Source organism: Stegostoma tigrinum, chromosome 43 (genome assembly GCF_030684315.1).
Source record: "Stegostoma tigrinum isolate sSteTig4 chromosome 43, sSteTig4.hap1, whole genome shotgun sequence".
NCBI classification, from domain to species: domain Eukaryota; kingdom Metazoa; phylum Chordata; class Chondrichthyes; order Orectolobiformes; family Stegostomatidae; genus Stegostoma; species Stegostoma tigrinum.
In genome coordinates, this window is record NC_081396.1 from 7,526,546 (window position 1) to 7,549,261 (window position 22,716).

Genomic DNA, 22,716 nt, shown 5'->3' on the forward strand with positions numbered 1-22,716 from the left:
CTGCCTAGTTTGACCGTTCTCGATAGGTTAAACCATTCATCCCTGGAATCAGGCCGAATGAATCTTTTTTGAACAGCTTCCAGTGCCAGCCAGTCCCTTCTCGAATACGGGGACCGGAATTGGACTCCGGGTTCAGCCCGGCCATCGCCCTGTGCTGTTACAGCCTGACCTCCAACCCCCAGCAATAAAGGCCAAAATTTCTTGCCGTACTTCACGCTAATTTTGTGTTTCCTGCATTGTGAATCCTTCTAAGCTACACATTTTATGCAGTCGCTCTCAATTTAAACAATAGCCTGCTTTTTGATTCGTCCTAAATGAGGGGATAAATATTAACCCAGGACACTGGGAATAAACTCCCCTGGTTAATTCCCCTGAAATGTTTTCGAATTTTGGTGAGCAGGACTTACACAGTCAATGCAGGGCCCCGGGCAGTTGCTGAACAAACAGGCACAAAGCTCACTGAGAGTGGATTCACAGGCAGACGGGGTGGTGAGGAAGACTTTCAGCACACCTGCTTTCATGGGTCAGAGCATTGAGTTATAGGAGTCTTGTTGCGGCTGTACGAGGCGTTGGCGAGACCACATTTGGAGTACCGCATGCAGTTCTGGTCACCCTGCTGTAGAAAGGATATTATTAAACCAGAAAGAGTGCAGAAAAGATTTACCAGGATGCTACCTGGACTGGAAGGTTTGAGCTATTAGGGATAGGCTGGGGTATTTTTCTCTGGAGGATCGGAGACTGAGGTGGTGGTGGGGGGGGGGTGACCTTTTGGAGATCTACAAAATCACAAGAGGGATAGATAAAGTGGAACAGCTTCTCCCCAGGGTAGGGGAGTCTCAAACTAGAGAGCATAGGTTTAAGCTGAGAGGGCAGAGATACGAAAGGGTCCAGCTCTGGTTGGTCTGCCGAAGGAAGGACATTACTAAGCTGGAAAGGGCTCAGAAAACATTTCCCAGGATGTTGCTGGGAAGCGGGAGGTTTTAGTTCGAAGGAGAGGCTGAGACTTTTTTCACTGCAGGAGTTTGAGGGGTGACCCTTATAAGAGGTTTACAAAATAATGGGGTGTATTGATTAGGTGAATGGCAGGCGTATTTTCCTCAGGCTGGGGGATTTCAAGACCGGGGGGGGGGGCCTATTTTCAAGGTAAGAGGAGAAATATTTTAAAAACACATGAGGAACAATTTTACTTTTACAGAGAGTCGCTCGCAAGTAGAATGGATTTCCAGAGGAAGTGGTGGATGTGGGTATATTTACAATGTTTAAACGATATTTGGATAAATACATGAAGAAGAAAGGTTTGGAGGGATATGGGCCAGGAGCAGGCAGGTGGGACTAGTTTAGTTTGGGATTATGGTCGGCCCTGGTTGGACCGAAGGGTCTGTTTCCATGATGCATGACTCTATGACCATAATACTCAATCGCAGCAGTGTGTACCATCTACAGGATGCACTGCAGAAATCTGCTCCTGGGACAGTGCCTTCCAAACCCACACCTCCAACTGGAGGGACAAGGGCAGCTTTGCTGTTCCATCAGCACTGGGTCAAAATCATGAAAACAATATTTTGGGAGTATCCCCTTTATTCATTAATGGGAAGAGGATGTTGCTAGCCAGGCAGCATTTAGTGTCCATTCCTAAGAGCCCAGAGTCAACCACATTGCTGTGGGTCTGGAGTCACATGTAGGCTAGGATGGCAGTTTCCTTCCCCAAAGGACATTAAAGAACCAGATGGGTTTATTCCCGACAATTGGCTCACAGTCTTCGTTAGAGTCTTAATTCCAGGTATTTATTGCATTCAAATTGCACCATCTGCCCTCGCAGGATTCAAACCTGGGCCCGCAGGGTGTTAGATAACACGGTGTGAAGCTGGATGAACACAATGGGCCAAGTAGCATCAGAGGAACAGGAAAGTTTGACGTTTCGGGCTGCTTGGCCTGCTGTGTTCATCCAGCTTCGCACCGTGTTATCTCAGGTTGTCCAGCATCGGCAGTTCCTACTATCTCCCCCAGAATGTTCCCTGGGTCTTTGGATGAACAGCCCAGCAATAATACCACTAGGTCATCGCCCACAGCCCATGGGACTATCACAGCTCGACTAGGTAGCTCAGCACGGCCTTCTCAAGGGGCAGTTAAGGAGGACGAATACCTTCTGTCCCAGCCACCAATGTCTACATCCCAAAAGCAAATCAAAAGCAGAAATGGAGTGGTCTCCAGGCCCTAGGGGCTGGTTAGGATCCAAGGCCCACTTGTTTTGTCTGACCTCTGAGAGCAATTGACCTCCCAGTTCCCACGAAGCAAGTCATCTGGTCTCAGCTCTGTTGGAAATTCTGCTGAAATTTTACCCCCTTTTCAGATCAATAAAGCATAAACATGATGAAGGCCCAAACCATAATTTCCCATCCTGATTAAAAACAGAGTAAGTGAACTCACAACACCACAAATGAACACAAGAGCCCAGGATGTTTCATGTTTAATTTTTTTTTTGCTGATGAAGAAAAAACCTGGTGTCCAGTTCCTCCTGAATTCTTACAGTCTGCGCCTTGTGGGGAATCCGTTCTCTGACCCTCGCTCGATTTCACTTTGTCAATTTCCCAGTTCTGTTCTGGCATCACCCACAGTCATATCATCTCCCCAAGGGGCATCACTTCGATTCTTCTGTCAAATCTTTCGATCTCAGTTTCTCCTTTAGATCGATTCGCTTCTTCTTCTGTCTTTTTAATAGTTCCTTTCTGCTGTTTTGCTGCTGGTGCATGGGGTGACCTTACGGACGTTTATAAAATAATGAGGGGTACAGATAAGGTGACCGGCTGGGCTCTATTCCCTCGGGTGGGGGATTTCAATACTAAGGGGGGGGCGGGCGTTGTTTGACGGTGAGAGGAGGAAGATTTGAAAAGGCTGAGTGGCACAGAGGGTGATTTGTGTGTGGAATGAACTTCCACAGGAAGAGATGGATGTGGGGACAGTTGCAACGTTTAAAAGACATTTAGATAAGTACATGAATAAGAAATGTTTGGAGGGATATAGGCCAAGTGCAGGCAGGTAGGGCCAGTTTAGTTTGGGATTCGAATCGGCATGGGCTGGTTGGACTGAAGGGTCTGTTTCCGCACTGGATGTCTCTACAGAGAATCACAGAATTGTTATAGGGCTGAAGGAGACCATTTGTGCCTACACCAGACAACCCTCATGGTGCCAATCTCCTTCCTTTGCCCCGCATCCCCGCACACTCTTTCTGTCCAAAGAATCATCAACGGCCCTCTTGAGTGTCTCAACTGAACCTGCCCCCACCAGGCTTCCAGCAATTCATTCATCACCCATCTACCTTCATGGGGTGGCACAGTGGCTCAGCGGTTAGCGCGGCCACCTCATGATGCCAGGGACCCAGGTTCAATTCCTCCCACAGAGCAACTGTCTGTGCGGAGTTTGCATGTTCTCCTCTTGTCTGTGTAGGTTTCAGCCAGGTGCTCTGGTTTCCTCCCACAGCCCGAAGATGTGTAGCTTAGGGTCAATCGGCCATGCTAAATTGTGCAGGCTGGGGGGATTAGCCAGAGGTGGGTCTGGGTGGGAAGCTCTTCAGAGGGTTGGTGTGGACCTGATGGGCTGAATGGCCTGTTCCCACATTCTTATGATTCTAAGTATTTGCTGTGTGAAAATGCTCCCCCCGCCGCCATTATCAGCCTTGCTTTGAACGCAACTGTAAATCTACACCCCATTTGTTCATTTACAAGCTTCTAGTTTTTTTTAAAAAGAAGATGTTGAATATCCTTTATCGTGATGTGTATTCAATATAAAATTACAGCGAAAAGTGCGCACTGTTGCTTTGTATAAGTGCCATTCGCATTAACTTCACGAATGAAGTAGTTAAAAAAAAACTTAAAGAGATAACACAGTGTGGAGCTGGAGGAACACAGCAGGCCAGGCAGCACCAGAGGGGCAGGAAAGCTGACGTTACGGGTCTGTTGCAGACGGATTCAAATCTGGGCCCCCAGAACATTACCTGAGTCTCTGGATGAATAGTCCAGTGATAATGCCACTGGGCCATTGCCTTCCCGAAACTGCTCCTGCGCTCTCACCAATGCATTCATATCTTTCCTATATGTGGTGCCCTCAAATATACACAATACTCCAGCTGAGGACCAGCGAGTGTCCTGTACCAGTTCGAAACTCCTTGCTCTTGTACTCTACACCCCTCTTGATGAAGTTGAGGACACTGCGCGCTGTATTAACTGCTCTCTCCTGCCATCCCGCCACCTTCGGTGACCTATGCATATATAAACGCTATGCTTGTGCACCCCATTTTATAACTATACCCCCTTATTTTATTAGAACCAAAAGAACTGCGGCTGCTGTAAATCAGGAACAAAAACAAAGTTGCTGGAAAAGCTCAGCAGGTCTCGGTGTCAAAAACAAAAGCTTTGTTTTTGTCCCCCTTATTTTATGTTCTCTTTCAATGTTCTTCCTCCAGGGTGCATCACCTCTTACTTCTCTGCATTGGACATCAGCTGCCACTTCTCCACCAACTTGTTAATGCCCTTTTTGGAGCTCTGCACTGCCTTCTTCACAGTTTACAATTCTTCCACATTTTGCGTCATCTGCAAGCGCAGGCTGCGTGCAGCAGATCAAGCGTGTTAATTCTCCCACGCTCTCAATACCCAGTCCAACGCTGGACAGTTCTTGAGGGGGCCACAGTCTAAGAAGAAGCAGTAAGGTGTTCGGGACTGAGGTGAGGAAGCATTTCTTCACTCAAGAGAGCGGTGAGCCTGTGCAATTCCATAGGAGGGGGCTGGGGCCAGTTCATTAGGTATATTCAAGAGGGAGCTGGGTGTGGCCCTTACGGCTGAAGGGGGCATGGAGAGGAAGCGGGAGCAGGATACTGAAATTACATGATCGGACGGCAGTGCAGGCTCGAAGGGCCGAATGGCCTGCTGCAGCACCTATTTTCTATATTCCTTACCATTCTCTCTCTCTCTTAAGCTCTTTTCTGTCCAGTTGCAAATTGTTACCTCTTCCTCTAACATCCCTCACTTTCTGACCACTTGTGGTGGGTTTAACTCTCCGCTGACTGATTGGGCCGTAAGATATAGAAGTACATGCAGGTCATTCAGTCCGTCCAGTCTGCTCTACCATTCAATCAGATTGTGGCTGATCTAGAACATAGAACTTAACAGCCCTCGATGTTGTGCTGACCTGTCACACCGATCTGAAGCCCATCTAACCTACACTATTCCATGTACGTCCATCTGAAAATCTTCCGCTCGACTTTCATGCCTCTTCGCCATAATCCTCCATTCCCTGACTGCTCAAGAGTCTTTCTCAGCCTTAAGGTCAGCTTCATTTATGAAATAATGCAGGGTACAGATAGAAGTTAACAGTAGCTATCTTTTTCCCCCCTAGAATGGCAGATTTCAGGACCAGGCATTTTGAAGGTGAGAGGAGAGATATTGTAAAAAAGACATTCTATTTTACACTGAGGGTGCTTCCCAAGTGGAATGAGGAAGAGATGAATGTTTAAAAGACATTTGGATAAGCACATGAATAGGAATTGGAGGGATATGATCAAGGAGCAGGCAAATGGGACTAGTTTGGTTTGGGACGATGTTTGGCATGGACTGGTGGGCCCGAAGGGTCTGTTTCTGTGCTGTGTGACTCTTGACATTTTTAGTTTGCACCCCGACCCCCCCGTCCAGTCCTGATCTTTCAAGTAGTGAAGAGGCGGTCAGGTCAAGTGGGCTTCACTTCAATGCAAAGTTCATGGACACAGGATGCAGATACCTCCAAGGCAAGGGTTAACATTTATTTGTCCCTGCCACAATGTCACGAGAATGTAGGTGGACACCAGATTGCTATGCTCAACCTGACTACTCCTGAGGGCGGTTATTCCAGTTCATGCACCAAACAAAATGATACATTCGGAACATCTTCGAAACAGAAATCAAACAAGTGAGTTTTGCTCCAGATAGGAACATATTTTCTTCGTTTGTCCTCTGTTTCAGATGCCGAGCGGGTATTGGGGAAGGGGACACCGAGGACTGATTCAGTGAAACTGTACAACATCACATCAGGCAGATCGGAAAAAGCTGCTCCAACTTGTTCATGATGCAAGGACGAGAGGGTTACAGATTTAAGGTTCCGGACAAGCGAACGTGGGGGAATGGGATATCCTAATGCGGTGAATCGTCATGACCTGGAACTCCCTCCCCACGAGGGTGGTGAAGGACAGGCAATGATCGAGTTCCAAAGGAAGTCGGATAGGTCATTGAGGGATATACAGGGCCACGGGGATAGGACGGGGTGACTGGTTCATTCGACAGACGGCCAGCATGACCTCAGGGCCACTGCAGTCTGTCCAACTGCTCTGGCCCTTTGGTGCTGTTCTCATTGATCTCCTCTGCACTTTCTCTGGGAACTTCACACATTGCCTAAAGAGAGAATCCATATATGATGGGATGGGGGGGGGATCCTTTCTAGAGAACCCTCTTTACCCAGCAAATGGTCACAATGTGGATCTTACTCTCACTCCGACAGTGAGACGTCGGGGGGAGCAGGAGGAATACATTTCAGGGGAAGCCGAATGCAGATGTGAGGGAGAAAGCAGTGCTGGGGGGGGGGGGGGGGGTGGGGGATTTCAGACATGTAGAGGGACGGGCTGACCATAAATATTGTCGGAGACCAACCGAGCCGACCAGTCTGGCCCTCTGCTAGAGCCTCAACGGAGCGACGACAAAATGTATCTATTTTAGATTTACCCGTGGTTGGCAGGGGGAGAAAAATTATGTACGATCCAGGTCACGCCCTCCCTCCGCCTCTGCGGATCATTTCAGTGGGAACGTGCCGTCCCAGGGCTCCAAAGTGAGTGAGAGTGGCCCGTCCAGCGGAAAGGGGACCGTCCGCCCCACCTCGCCTCCCAATCCACCCACTGTCCGGGCGACAGTTCAATTTCACAGGGACAGTAGGAACTGCTGATGCTGGAGAATCTGAGATAACAAGGCGTAGAGCTGGAGGAACACACCAGGCCAAGCAGCAGAGGAGCAGGAAGGCTGATGTTTCGGGTCTGGACCCTTCTTCAGAAATGGGGGGACGGGGAAAGAGGATTCTGAAATAAATAGAGAGGTTGGTGGTGGGGAAGATAGATGGAAGATGGACAGAGGGGACGGACAGGTCAGGGAGGCGGGGATTGAGTCAGTAAAGGTGAGTGTAGGTAGGGAGTTAGGGCGGGGGTTGGTCAGTTCTGGGAAGATGGATAAGTCAAGGAGGCGGGGATGAAGCTGGTGGTATGAGGTGGGAGACTCCTTGTGCTCCCACAAGGAGCTCGAACAGTTCATCCACTTCACCAACACCTTCCACACCAACCTCAAGTTCACCCGGACCATCTCTCACACCTCTGTCTTTCCTGGGCCTCTCGGTCTCCATCTCCGGCAATCATTAGAAACCGATATCCATTTCAAGCCCACCGACTCCCACAGCTACCTAGAATACACCTCCTCTCACCCACCCTCCCCGATTCCCAATTCCTTCCCTTCCGCTGCATCTGCTCCCGAGATTAGGCATTCCATTTCCGTACATCTCAGATGTCCTCGTTTTTCAAGGACCGCAACTTCCCCTCCCTGCAATAGTCAAGAACGCCCTTGACTGTGAATCCCGCACTTCCCGCAACTCATCCCTCACACCCCCTCCCCGCAACAACAACTAAAACAGAATCCCCCTCGTTCTCACATACCACCCCACCAACCTCCGGATCCAACGCATCATCCTCCGACACTTCCGCCATCTACAATCCGACCCCACCACCAAAGACATTTTTCCTTCCCACCCAAACCTGCTTTCCGGAGACACCACTCTCCCCGTGACTCCCTTGTCCGCTCCACACTCCCCTCCAACCCCACCACACCCGGCACCTTCCCCTGCAACCGCAGGAAATGCTACACTTGCCCCCACACCTCCTCCCTCACCCCTATCCCAGGCCCCAAGAAGACCTTCCACATCAAGCAGATGTTCACCTGCACATCTGCCAATGTGGTATACTGTATCCACTGCACCCGGTGTGGCGTCCTCTACATTGGGGAAACCAAGCGGAGGCTTGGGGACTGCTTTACAGAACACCTCCGCTCGGTTCGCACTAAACAACTGCACCTCCCAGTCGCGAACCAATTCAACCCCCCCTCCCATTCTGCAGACGACATGTCCATCATGGGCCTCCTGCAGTGCCACAATGATGCCACCCGAAGGTTGCAGGAACAGCAACTCATATTCTGCTTGGGAACCCTGCAGCCCAATGGTATCAATGTGGATTTCACAAGCTTCAAAATCTCCCCTTCCCCCACTGCATCCCAAAACCAGTCCAGCTCGTCCCTGCCTCCCTAACCTGTTCTTCCTCCTACCTATCCCCTCCTCCCACCTCATGCCGCACCTCCATTTACAACCTACTAACCTCATCCCGCCCCCGTGACCACCTACACTCACTTTTACTGGCTCCATCCCTGCCTCTTTAACTTGTCTGTCTCCTCTCCACCTATCTTCTCCTCTATCCATCTTCTATCTGCCTCCCTCTCTCTCCCTATTTATCTCAGAACCTGCTTCCCCTCTCCCCACTTCTGATGAAGGGTCTTGGCCCGAAACGTCAGATTTCCTGCTCCTCTGACGCTGCTTGGCCTGCTGCGTTCATCCAGCTCCACACCTTGTTCTCGCAGATTCTTCAGCATCTGCAGTTCCTCCTATCTCCGGAGAAAGGAAGGACAGGTTAGGGAGGCGGGGACAAGCTGGGCCGGTTTTGGGAGGTGCTTGGGGGCGGCGGGGGGGAGGGGAGGGAAGGTGGGGATTTTTGGGGCTTGTGAAGTCCACATTGACACTGCCGGGCTTTCCCGCTCAGCCTGCTGAGTCCATTCAGCTCTGCACCTTGTTACCTTAGCTCGGTCCCACGGCAGCTTTCAGAGTTTATTGTCACTGGTGAGTCTTCTGGTGGGTCGACAGCACGGACAGCAGAGTGAAGCCCTTCCCACATGTGAAGCAGATGTACGGCCTCTCCCCGGTGTGGACCCGCTGGTGGGTCAGCAGGTACGACGAGCGAGTGAAGCCCTTCCCGCACTCGGAGCAGGAGAACGGCCGCTCGCCGCTGTGGACGCGCCGGTGGGTCAGCAGGCTCGATGAGTCGCTGAACGCCTTCCCGCAGGCGGGGCAGGAGAACGGCCGCTCCCCGGTGTGGACGCGCCGGTGGGTCCGCAGGTTGGACGACTTGGTGAAGCCCTTCCCGCACTCGGAGCAGGAGAACGGCCTCTCGCCCGTGTGGACGGGCCGGTGGGTCAGCAGGTGGCACGACTGGGTGAAGCCCTTCCCGCACTCGGAGCACACGAACGGCCTCTCGCCGGTGTGGACGCGCCGGTGCTTCTGTAGCGTGGATGGATCTTTGAACGCCTTGCCGCACTCGGGGCAGGAGAACGGCCTCTCGCCGGTATGGACCCGCCGGTGTCGGAGCAGGGTGGAATTGTCTCTGAAGCCCTTCCCGCACGCCAAGCAGGAGAACGGCCTCTCCCCGGTGTGGACGTGCCGGTGGGTCAGCAGGGCGGACGAGTGAGTGAAGCCCTTCCCGCACTCGGGGCAGGTGAACGGCCTCTCCCCGGTGTGGACCCGCCGGTGTCGGAGCAGCGACGACGATTTGGTGAAGCCCCTGCCGCAGTCGGAGCAGGCGAACGGCCTCTCCCCGGTGTGAACGCGCCGGTGAATCTCCAACGCAGACGGGGAACGGAAACCAATCCCACAATCTCCGCACTTCCAGGGCTTCTCCATGAGGCGGCTGTTCCCCTGGTTTCCCTCCAGGCTGCGTGATGTTAAGCTTTACAGTCTCACCCCGATACAATACACGTGCACACACGGTCTCTCCTCAAAATAAAATGCTGCGCAGTTTTCTCAGGTCCCACCGTGTTTCCAGAGTTTACAGGAACACTCTCACTGCATTTCTTGAGGCTCTCCCAGATACACCGATCTTTAAAGCCTTCTGAAACAGACAGAAACAAGAAACATTGCTTCAGAGATAGCAGGAACTGCAGATGCTGGAGAATCCGAGATAACAAGATGTGGAGCTGGATGAACACAGCAGGTCTAGGCCCGTAATGTTAGCCTCCCTGCTCCTCTGATGCTGCTTGGCCTGCTGTGTTCATCCAGCTCTAAACCATGATATCTCAGAACCAAGCAGCATTACTCCCTCTGGATTTAAAGCCTGGTGGTATCCAATCAAGCAACTGTCAGATCTCGACCCAAAACTTATGCTACAACACCGCGGCTTCAAGAGGTCCACTTTGTCCTTTGTTTTAAAGAGAGGTTTTTCAGGCCGAGGTGCAGGGATGTCTATTCGGAAAGCCAAAAGAGCAAACAGTTTGTGAGGCGTAGAGTTTCTATTTTAGAAAGTTCAAAAAAATAGAGGCAGCCTGCTCAGGTGTGTTCAAACTCCCACAGAACCAGGATTTTCAGTTTTAGCTTTCAGCAGTTGCTGGTGGGGTCGAGAATTAGCAAAAGCTATTGCCCCCTCCACCCTGTTACAGCTAAAAGCCAGGGGGAATCTCTTCCTGCTGCTGGAGTTGCATGTGATAAAACATGTTTTCTGAATTTGCCTTTTGCCAAGGGTGCGTTTATGAGATGTTACTATATTGGGACCATTACTGTTTAGCAGTTAACTATTCTATTAGCCTGTTAAGTTTTCCAATAGTGTTACAGCTAAACCAATTCCTTTCTTTATCCTTTACTGTTCTTGTACTTCAACTAGAGTGTGTGAATAAATTAAGAGAGAGATAGAAGGAACTGCTGATGCTGGAGAATCTGAGATAACAAGTCTATGTATGAATAAATTGTGTTTTGCTTTAAATTGAGTAGTTTGACCAAGCAAATTGCATCTTGAACGCAACATCTTACACTTACCTTTAAAATAAGAAAAGTTAGGGTCTAGGCTACTTTCTTAATATATTTTGAGGGGGTTTGGTCCGGGTCACAACACTTAGCTTGAGATTTTTGCCTGAAATTCCACCCCTTTACGATATCTTGCAAGTAGAAACTTCAAAAGTAAGTGTTTGTGCAAGGGAGAAATTCAAAACGGACAATTTTGGTAGGAGCAAATTACTGCAGATGCTAGAATCCGTACTGAAAAAAAACTGGGTTCTCAACTCAACTCTTTACAGATGCTGCCTGACCCATTGTGATCTCCAGCATTTTTTTTTGTTTTCAGACAATTCTAGCTCCCTGGGAACATTCATTTTTCTCTTGTTCCCCAAAAGCTGTAAATCTCCATCCCCACACCCTCTGCCTTCCTTTTCGCTCTGGCGTAGGTAAAATCCCTCTTCCCCGTTTTCCTGCAGGGTCTAATTGAGAGTCCCACAACTTACCTCTTCCTGTCTCGCTCAGGGAGAGATGAAAATCTTCAGGCAGGGAGAGTGGCACTCGATGCAAACGGATTGATGCCAACACCATGGGAAGGAGATCGTGCCCAGAAATGAAGGAGGATAAAATGCATATGTGGCCCCCTCTGCCCCCCGAGAGTGCACATTGATGCTGATCCCGAGTTGAAAATGCTCCGAGCTTATCGTGCAACGAGACTGCAAAGCCTTCCTGCTCCTCTGATGCTGCCTGGCCTGCTGCGTTCACCCAGCTCTGCACCTTGTTATGCCTGGCATAAGGGATCCAGGAGCGGGCTGAGGGACTGCGCGTGTGCAGTGGTGTCTTTGGGAGCGCTGTCGGTGTCGTCACAAAGGGCTTCGTACACAGTGGCCAATAGGAAGCCCTGGAGGACCGGAGGAAATCTGATCCTCCTGCCAATCAGAGCTCCCCTATTGTCTGAATGAGGAAGCGTCTCGTCAGTGTTGCTGCTGGTTGGATGCTCCGTGGCCTGTGTTCCTCCAGCTGCACACCGCGTTATCTCTGACTGCAGCATCGGAACTGTCTCCGAGCTCCTGAAGCTGCTCCTCCTCCTCCTCTCTCTCGCTGAAGATTGAGCTTCACCCCGGACTGCAATTTCTTCCCCTGTGCAACATCTGTGAGCGCAGCACTCTCTTTTCTCACCCACACCCTTTCCCGTTTCTTCTCTCATCTCGGGATTAAACTGTCGGTTTGCAGGAAGTGAAGGGAAGGGAGGTGAATTCCGAAAATGTCTCTCAGTCGGCAAGCACATGCCAGATGCAGTTCAATGTGAGGTGAAAGACTTCTGATGTGAAAAAGACAGGGGGAGCATTGTTAACATGGTGGTGTACGGGATGCACAAAAAGTCCAGTCAATGAAAGTCGTCAGACAGGTGCAGCAAGCGATGAGAAAGGCAAGTGGTATATTTCTGAAGAAGGGTCTAGGCCCGAAACGTCAGCTTTCCTGCTCCTCTGATGCTGCTTGGCCTGCAGTGTTCATCCAGCTCCACACCTTGTTACCTCGTGTTTTCCAGCATCTGCAGTTCCTACTATCTCTGGTAAATTAGCCTTCCTTGCAAGGGGAATCGAGTTCAGAATTGGGGATGTCTACCTGTAGTTATACAGGGCTTTGGTGATACCACATCTGAAGTTTTTGTTTCTGGTTTTCTCTGACATCCTTTTACTCCCTCATCTCGACACATTTTGAGTGTCTGTCTAAAAGAATGGGCTGTCTCCTCTTGTTTGCAATGAAACAAGTAGTTTCCCCAGGAAACAGTTGTCAGTTAACTGGTCAGTCGAGTGAACTTCATTGTCTGTTAGTGGTACAGACCTTGAATATCATTGAATAAAGGAATAATATGCTGAGGGGATTTTGTCTTTAAGTCATATCACTTTTTGGCCCAACCAGTCCTAAACTAGCCTGTGCTTGGCCCATATCCCTCCAAACATTTCTTATTCATGTACTTATCTAAATGTCCTTTAAACATTGTAACTGTACCCACATCCACCACTTCCTCAGGAAGCTCATTCCACGCACTAACCATTCCCTCTGTAAAGAAATTGCCCCTCAAGTATTTTTTTCAATCTGTCTCCTCTCACCTTAAAAAAAAGTCCCCTTGCCTTGAAAGTCCCCACCCTAGGGAAAAGACACGTACCATTCATCTTCTCCACACCCCTCATGATTTTATAAACCTGTACGAGGTGACCCCTCAACCTCCTACGCTCCAGTGAAAAAAGTCGCAGCCTGTCCTTATAACTCAAACCCTTAATTCATGGCAACATCCTGGTAGATCTCTTGTGAGCCCCTTCCAGCTTAATAATATCCTTCCTATAGCAGGACAATCCAAACTGGACACAGTACTCCAGAAGATGCTCACCAATGTCCTGCACAGCCTCAACATGACCTCCCCAACTCCTGTACTCAAAGGACTGAGCAATGCACTCATCGGGACAGATGTAGGCATAACAACTCTGTAATGGACCAACAGGTTGTACTGCATGAGGAACAGGGCTCTCATCTTTTCTGAGGGCTCTTCTGTGAGACATTCTACAGGGTTAGGTTTGGATTTTCGGCAGCTCCTTTCTCATTCTGTCTACGTCCGTTCTTCGACGATGCCCTCAGTCTCATGACCTTTAGAAATTGTGTGGATTTGTTTGAGGATTTTCTTTCATGTGATCACCGAGTAGGAGTCGTAATGACTGTGTGCGTGCACATTATTAAATCTCTCACTTGAAATCTATAAATAAGACTCTCTTGTTAATCGATAGCCAAAGTGGCAAGCCTGGAACCAGCTAACACAGGTTACAAGGAGCAGCCTCCAATTAAAGACAGAGATGAGGAATTCATTCTGTCAGGGAGTTGTTAGTCTGTGAATTGCTCTCTCTCTCAGCGAGCAGAGGAGGTTGGGCCATACTCAAGTCTGAGTACAGCTGATTTTTCAGCAAGAAGGCAACTCGAAAGTAATGGGGGAAGGCAAGAAAATAGTTTCAAGGCCAGAACGGAACAGCAATGATCTGATCGATGCTAGTGCAGGCTTGGCCCACTCCTGCTCCCAATTCTCGCGCTTTGTGTCCAGGACAACAGGAGGTGAGGGGGTGGGGTCCTCTCAAATGGCGTGGGTCAGACCCTTCGGGAAAATGGACGGGGCAGATATTGGGTACGGCAGGGGGTGAGAGTGTGGGACAGAGATTTACAGCTTTTGGGGAATGATAGGGGGAAAGAGTTCAGTCGAAATTAGAAACACAAACAGAAATTGCTGGGAGCGCTCAGTGGTCTGGCAGCATCTGTGGAGAAATATTGAAATTAGGGTTTCGGGTCGAGTGAGCCTTCCTCAGAATTTTCAACGGTAATGAGAACGGTCTGCTCTGAACTTTTTAATCTTCAATACAGACAGCAATGAATTTTTGTACTTCCTTTCGCAGGGGAGGATTCGCAGACAGAAACACCTGCCCAACCAACTGGCATGTCAAGATTTGCCAGAGTAATCTGGCGGAATCCAGGAGTAGGAATGTTTGTCTGATCGTGTGTGGAGCATCTGGAAAATAGCACTAACACACACCTCCAGTGAGTGTAGACTGCGTAAAGAACGCTAACCCAGCCCGAAGAGACATCAGAGAATTCACAGCGAGGAGAGACTCGGGATGTGAATAAGGCTGTGAAGCTGGGCAGGCACTGGGCCATGGAGAAACCGTGGAAGTGTGCGGACTGTGGGAAAGGGTTCCTCTCCCCGTCTGCACTGGAGACCCACCGGCGCGTTCACACTGGGGAGAGGCCGTTCACCTGCTCCACCTGTGCTAAGGGCTTTGCCCAGCTGTGCAGCCTGCTCTCACACCAGCGGGTCCACACGGGGGACAGGCCGTATACCTGCTCCGTGTGCGGGAAGGGCTTCGCACACTCGTCCGCCGTGCAACGCCACCAGCGACTCCACACCGGGGAGAGGCCGTTCACCTGCCCAGTGTGTGGGAAGGGCTTCAATCAGTCATGCAGCCTGCAGTCACACCAGAGGGTCCACACCGGGGAGAGGCCGTACTCCTGCCCCGTGTGCGGGAAGGGCTTCACCCACTCCTCTGCCATGCTGAGGCACCGGAGGATCCACACCGGGGAGAGGCCGTACACCTGCGGCCTGTGCGGGAAGGGATTCGGCCAGCTGTGCAGCCTGCAAACCCACCGGAGGGTCCACACGGGCGAGAGGCCTTACGCCTGCCCCAAGTGCGGGAGGGAATTCAGTGACTCGTCCGCCCTGCTGAAGCACCGGCGAAGCCACAGCGGGAAGCGACCCTACGCCTGCTCTGACTGCGGGAAGGGCTTCATCCAGTCCTCCCACCTGCAGAGGCACCAGCGGGTCCATACCGGGGAGAGGCCGTTCTCCTGCTCCGAGTGCGGGAAGGGCTTCATCCAGTCCTCCCACCTGCAGAGGCACCAGCGGGTCCATACCGGGGAGAGGCCGTTCTCCTGCTCCGAGTGCGGGAAGGGCTTCACTCGCTCCTCCCACCTGCAGAGGCACCAGCGGGTCCATACCGGGGAGAGGCCGTTCTCCTGCTCCGAGTGCGGGAAGGGCTTCACTCGCTCCTCCCACCTGCAGAGGCACCAGCGGGTCCATAGAGGGGAGAGGCCGTTCTCCTGCTCCGAGTGCGGGAAGGGCTTCACTCGCTCCTCCCACCTGCAGAGGCACCAGCGGGTGCACAGTTGACTGCAGCCCGCGTTGGGGTGTTGTGCGTGTCGTTCATCGCCTCCAAGATTGACCCAGTCTGCGTCAGACAGCGGGTGAAGCCAGGAGGGCCTGGCCGCTCGAGCCTTCGCTTCCGCTGCACCATCCCCAGCTGAGATGACCCTCCGATATAAAGTCGATGCGTTGCTGAATGAAAAAGGACGCGCACTATTGAAGCTACTCCACTCGCACCCGGTCAGGACACAGACACAAGAATGCCAGTGCTCCAAGATGTGCTGCTGATTGGCTGCGGCGAATCACCTCCGACTGGTTCGAGGTACGGCCGTGACATTCCGCCAGGGAGGCGTTGCGGCTCCGTTTGTGGTTAAGATGTAACATGTTATTTGTATTGTTTTGGACTGTGGATTTTGTACTTAAAGTGGTGAGAGTGAAAAGGTTTGCAAATGTTGCGTCTTTTACTTTTAGACGCCAGAAAGCTTTTTCGGATCGAAATACAGAAACCGTGTCCCACTAACTTGATTGAGTTTTGATCTTGAGGAGGTGAATAGGAAGGATTGACGAAGGCAGAGCGATCAATGCTGTCTGCATGGACTTTTGGCACAGCATTGGACAGGGTTCTGCGTGATAGTGGTCAGCAAGGTTAGATCACATGGGATCCAGGCAGAGCTAGCCGTTTGGATGCAAAATTGGCTTGAAGGTAGGAGACAGAAGGTGGTGATAGACGATCGTTGTGTGAACTGCAGGCCTCTCACCAGCGGTGTGCCAACAGGATCGGTGCTAAGTCCGCTGCTTTTTGTCATTTGTAGAAATGATTTGGATGTGAATGTAGGAGGCACAGCTGGAAGGGTTGCAGAAAACACCAAACAAGGTGATCTAGGGAAGAAGATCATTTCTGAGTACAAAGGGGCCTTGATCAGTTGGGCCATTGGGCTGAGGATTGGCAGGTGGGGTTTAATTCAGAAAAATGTGAGGTGTTGCATTTTGATGAAGCAAACCAGGGCGGGAATTATACACTTAATGGCCAGGGAATGTTCCCAAACAGAGCCCTTGGAGTGCACGAGCATCGTTCCTTCAAAGTGGAGTCACAGGTAGACCAGGCAATGAAGAAGGCGTTTGGTACACTCGTCTTTATCAGTCAATGCTTTGAGTATAGGAGTTGGCACATCATGTGGCAATGCAGGACATAGGTGAGACCACTTTTAGAATATGGTGTATGGTTCTGGTCACCTTTGTACAGAAATGATGTTGTTAAGCTTGAGAGTGTTCGCTGAGCTGACTGGTTTTTGTGCAAACATTTCGTCTCCCTTTTTAAGTGACATTGTCAGTGCTGAAGATGTCACCTATAAGGGAGAAGAAGCTTTTGCATAAAAACCAGTCAGCTCAGCGAAACAACCAATAACTCCATGGTATTTTTCCTGGGGTTGGGGGGGATGTCATGGGGACACGGAGTCCAAAACTTGAAGGCATAGGTTTAAGGTGAGCGGGGAAAGATTTAAACAGGACCTGGGGGACAGCTTGTTCCTGCAGAGGTGGGTGCGTATCTGGAACAAGCCGCCAGAGGAAGTGGCAGAGGCTGGTACAATTACAACATTTAAAAGGCATCTGGATGGGTACATGAATAGGAAGGGTTTAGAGGGATACAGGCCAAATGCTGGCAAGTGGGACTAAGTTAGATTGGGATGTCTGATCTGTAATGGACCAGACCAAACCCCCTGCAGAAAATATGAAGAAGAAAGATGCCAGCATTATATTTTAAATATAAATGACAGACATTGCATTCCAGATGCAATTTGATTGGTCAAACTACCAGTCTTGAAGCAAAATACACTTAATTCATACACTACAGTATAAAATACAATGGAAGAAGGAAGAAATGGGAGTAACAACCTGATTGGAAAACTTAACTGTCTCCAATACCACCCCTGGCTGCACATTCCACACTCATACCACTCTGTGTAAAAAGAACTCGCTCCTCACATTTCCTTTGAACTTTAGCCCTTTCACCTAAAATGCATGCCCCCCCTTGTACTAGACATTTCAACGCTGGGGAAAAAAGAATTAGTTTAGAATCACATCATGGTTGACACAGAAATGGTGGGCTGAAGAACCCGTTCCTGTGTTGTACTCTTACAGAGTCAAACAGCGTGAAAACAGACCCTTCGGTAAAACCAGTCCATGCTGACCATAATCCCAACATAAAACTAGTCCCATCTGCACTTTTCCCATATCCCTTCAAACCTTTCTTACTTGTGCACTGGTCTAAGTTAAATAATCTATTATACTGTTAAGTTTTCCAATCAGTATAATAGATTATTTAACTTAAACCAGTGCCCAAGTAAGAAAGGTTTGAAGGGATATGGGAAAAGTGCAGATGGGACTAGTTTTATGTTGGGATTATGGTCAGCATGGACTGGTTTTACCGAAGGGTCTGTTTTCACGCTGTTTGACTCTGTAAGAGTACAACACAGGAACGGGTTCTTCAGCCCACCATTTCTGTGTCAACCATGATGTGATTCTAAACTAATTCTTTTTTCCCCAGCGTTGAAATGTCTAGTACAAGGGGGGGCATGCATTTTAGGTGAAAGGGCTAAAGTTCAAAGGAAATGTGAGGAGCGAGTTCTTTTTCCACAGAGTGGTATGAGTGTGGAATGTGCAGCCAGGGGTGGTATTGGAGACAGATATATTAGGGGTATTGAAAGGCTTTTAGAATATGCATGGAATGGAGGGGTATGGACCAAGGGCAGGCAGAAGGGATTAGTTTAATTTAGCATCGTGTTCGGTACAACATTATGTGCCGAAGGGCCTGCTCCTTGTACAGTTCTGTGTTATAAGTTTAATCCCCACGTCTCGGCACCTGGTCCAAAATCAGACTCACTTGGAAATTATCTCGCTGTTCCTTCAGTGACGTAGGATCAAAATCCTGGTATTTCTTCCCCAATCAGTGACGTAGGATCAAAATCCTGGTATTTCTTCCCCAAACAGCATTCTCTCTCACTTGCACCTGTCAGTACCCAACTTTAATTTATCACCATACAATTATCAACATAAATGCTGCATTTGTTAACAGAGAAATAGCATTTGAGCGGAAAGGATTAATTTCACTTGAAATAGTTCACAAAATAAAAGCAGGTTCTAGTTCCGCAACACTTGTGTTTCTCATGGGGAGGGGGGTATAAAGCATTTTACTCTCAGATGTTGGGATGGAGGAGGAGGAAGTTTCAGTGAATGTAGAGTTAAAATTAAACCCTGTGCTTTGCTTGATCTCAAACTGCATTGCGTGGAGGAAGGAATTTTGCTGTATGTTTTGTAAGGTGTCTACCCCTCCCCCAGTCTATTAGCTGGAGGGCAGCGCATGCACAGTGCATAACAGCTGGCCAGAGCGGGCCCTCCGTCCAGAGCAGGCGCAGAAGGGACGCCCTGTCTGGAAGCGAAATGCAGGAAACCTGCAAACTGGGGAAAGGCTTGTATTGTGCCCATCTCTTCTTCTCAAAGACATTGACATCCTTTTGTTCCCTCAGTTTGAAATAGTTTGTTTTATCTGGCTCAAAGGATGACCTTCCCTATGTTCACCATTACAGTTTTATTTTTCAAAGGAAGATCATTTTACTGAGTGGTAAATTAATACGAAACAGAGGCATGTCTTTTGTCCTATGGTATGTGTCTTTTATTTGTGGTTCTTTCATCATAATTTCTAATTATTTCTGACCTTGTGAAATGGTTCTGCAGCTATTTCTTCTGCAATTTTTTTCCAGTAATGGAGTCTATTCAGCAAATTGACTCCGTTGCTAACTCTGTAGAGCTCTCCAATTATCCCCAATAAATCCTTCCACAACTCAATGACCCTGCAGTTCTCTCAAGTATCCATCCAGTTTTATTTTGTTATCATCAATCATCCTCGTTTCCACTTTGCTCACAGGCAGGGAATTCCGTGACCACCCGAGGACAAAGGCACCATGCATTCACCTTGTCTAGCCCCCTCGTGATTTTGTAAACCTCTGTAAGGTCACCGCCCCCGCAACCTCCTATGCTCCAGTGAAAATAAGTCCCAGCTTATCCAGCTTCATCTCATAACTCAAACCTTCCATGCCCAGCAACAACCTGGTAAATCTCTTCTGAATCCTCTCCAGTTAATAATATCCCTCCTAAAGTAGGGCAACAAGACGAGAACAATGCTCCAGAAGAGGCCTCACCAGTGTCCTGCACAGCCTCAACATGACCTCTCAACTCCTTCACTCGAAGGCCTGAGCAGTGAACGCAAGTATGCTAAATGCTTTCTTAACCACCTTGTCTGTATATGATGCAAACTTTAACAAATTATTTACCTGAACCCCTAGGTCCCTCTGTTCTACGACACTACCCAAGGCCCCTACTTATAATTGTTTAAGTCCTGCTCTTGTTTGTTTTGCAATACCTTGCATTTTATCCAAATTAAACTTAATTTGCCACTCTTGATCCAATTGATCAAGATCTCTTTGTAATCTTAGATAACCTTCAATGTCCAGTATACCCCAATCTTGGTGTCATCCACAAACTTATTAACTATGCCTTTATAATTGAACAATTCAGGATATACTATTTGGATTTTGACAAAGCATTCAAAATGACGTCAAACATCAGTTTATTGTTCAAAATTAGAGTCAATCTTTATTTACAATTTTGTATTGCTGAAAGGAGACATGTTTTGTAAGACCTTTTCACATTGTAGTCCATATGTTTGCAAGGATATCCTTGCAAAGGAAAATAAGATTTTATACTGGATGAGAAGAGAGTGCTAATTGGTTAATGGATGGACTCTGATTTGTAGATGCATTGCCACGGGGAATACACTCGTTAGATGATGACTGACAGTTAACTGTTGAGCATTGTTTAACCTTAAACTGGGTGGTTATACAACATGTATTTGTAGAGAGAAACAACATGTAGAGACATTACACCTGTTTCAATTCAAAAAATCTTCTAAGGTTCGATTATCAGGGCAATATTGACCATAACTTCCTTGTTCTGGAAAATAGTGGCTTTGAGAACCTCTTAAGTCCACCAGAGAGGGGCCAACCAATTAGTGTCTGATCCAAGAAATGGTAGCTCCTGTTTTTATTTTCAGGATGCTGGAGTGGTATTTGAATCTCCAGTCTTCTGCCTCACAACGGAGAGTACCACCCACTAAGATACAATGGTTACTGTACCTGATGCCATCTTTGAAATAGCCTGGATGTTTCCCTATCAGTTACATGCCGTACGGATTTGGAATTATATTCCACCACATTCACTGTGTCAAATTCCTGGAAATCCTTTCCTAACAGCACCCACACCCAAGGACTGCAGTGGTCAAAGAAGGCAGCTGACCACCACCTTCTCCAGGACAATTCAGGGTGGGCAATAAATGTCGATACTGATAATGGCATCCATATCCCATCAACAATTGAAATAAAAACTCTTTTTCATTTCCCCTCTGGCTTTTATGTCAGCCCCATGCTGTGACCCTAGGTGATGGTAGCACTGGGCAAGTCCGAACCCACAGTGAAACCTTGCTTGATCGATCTTATGTTTAATTTTCAGGCTGGTTGCTGTAATGCTCAAGCCCTGCACAAGTTTGCAGGAGGCTGCCAATGTACATTTAACAACAAACATCAACTATATTGTCCACAACAGAAAGAAATGAATGATGTTACATAACACAAGAAACATTTGAAACAATCTTATTGTAAATATCAAATGTAGATTCAACTTTACTCCCTCAACAATAAACTTGCAGGTACTCAGCCCCCATTGATTGGTCGCCTTATTTTTACCTTCAGGTTCCTTGATCAGCTGTACTTGTTTCTTTGCAGAAAACTCTGCGTTCACTTGATGCTCTTTCTGAGACCTTTAAATAAATTGCCAGCACAGTTCCTTCTGCGTAAACTCTTTTGGGCACTGTAAATGGCATAATTGTTTTTACAGGGTTTTGTTTTCTTTCTGAATGACCTGCTTCTGTCTCTGAAAAATAAAAAAAATCACCTTGACCGCCTTGATGGTTCTGTTTCTCTAAGCTAACTTGTTTCTGACGTTGTCTTCCTGTGTCATGGGGTACCTAATTGCTAGGCAATGATCCAGTTTTTTCCCCCCTCTTCTTTTTACCCTTGTTTCTGTAGTACTGAACTATTTGTTTCAGGTGTTACCATTCTCAAATCAGAAATTGAACTAAGACTGTCTCGCCGCCTTGTCTCTCAATACAATATAATATACAATAAATACAAATCAGAGTTCAAGTCACACTTGATTTGTCCATTTTATAATCAATTTTCTTAATAATAATGTACCATAAACCCTCATTGTTGATGTGTAATCTGTTTGCTCTGGTTAACATGCCTTTTGGCCATGGAATAAGTTTCTCTTTGTTTGATGGAAACTATTCATGATTTTCACCACCTGTACCAAATCTCTGAGCCTTCAATTCCAACCTCTCCAGTTTGTCAATAATCACTGAAATTCCTCACTCCTGTCATAGATAGATTGAATCCCAACGGTGTGGAAACAGACCCTTCGGCCCAACAAGCCCACACTGACCCTCACAGCATCCCACGCAGATCCATCCCCCTATAACCCATCTAATCTACACATCCCTGAACAATATGGGCAATTTAACATGGCCAATCCACCTAGCCTGCACATCTTTGGACTGTGGGAGGAAACCGGAGCACCCAGTGGAAACCCACACAATCATGGGGACAATGTGCAAACTCCACACAGACAGTCAGCTGAGGGTAGAATTGAACTTAGGTCTCTGGTGCTGTGAGGCAGCAGTGTTAACCACTGAGCCACTGTGCCACGAGTGGTTTCTGCAAATCTGATTGATGGATTGTTTTATTCTAAACCTAATACAGACTGGATTAAAAAAAACAATATTTTCCCCATGAAGTAATGGGACACAAGGAGACAGCATACTCTTCCTATCTCAGTTGCAACACAGTACACAATAGCAATTTCGAACTCACAATTCTAATTGCAGCAGAACTGTCTTCTCCCTCTCAAATTTTATGTCCCTCACATTCACCATTCTCCGAATGACTGTTAAGCTAATCCACCCTACCATCGTCCTGCTGCTTTTTCTTCAATTTCGGATTCAATTTCATTGTCACTTATTGCCCTCCCAGTGTGTCAAATAGCTTTTTAAAATCCTTACACTTGAAGGTAACAAA

The 22,716-nt window shown here is 48.3% G+C and overlaps 1 protein-coding gene across 2 annotated transcripts in view; it reads left to right on the plus strand.

The window, feature by feature from the left end:
• The first annotated feature begins 11,830 nt into the window (after nucleotides 1-11,830).
• Nucleotides 11,831-22,716, plus strand: part of LOC132205980 (zinc finger protein 135-like) — a 29,789-nt gene continuing 18,903 nt past the window's right edge. Inside the window, exons 1-3 of one of the 2 annotated variants that reach the window (XM_059641759.1) lie at nucleotides 11,831-12,427; nucleotides 14,292-15,554; nucleotides 16,377-16,384. In XM_059641759.1, coding sequence (XP_059497742.1) covers nucleotides 14,549-15,554; nucleotides 16,377-16,384 — 1,014 coding nt within the window. In that variant the 5' untranslated portion in view covers nucleotides 11,831-12,427; nucleotides 14,292-14,548. Of the gene's footprint in view, nucleotides 12,428-14,291; nucleotides 15,855-16,376; nucleotides 16,385-22,716 lie in introns of both variants that reach the window. The other variant, XR_009443148.1, reaches the window with a different exon arrangement.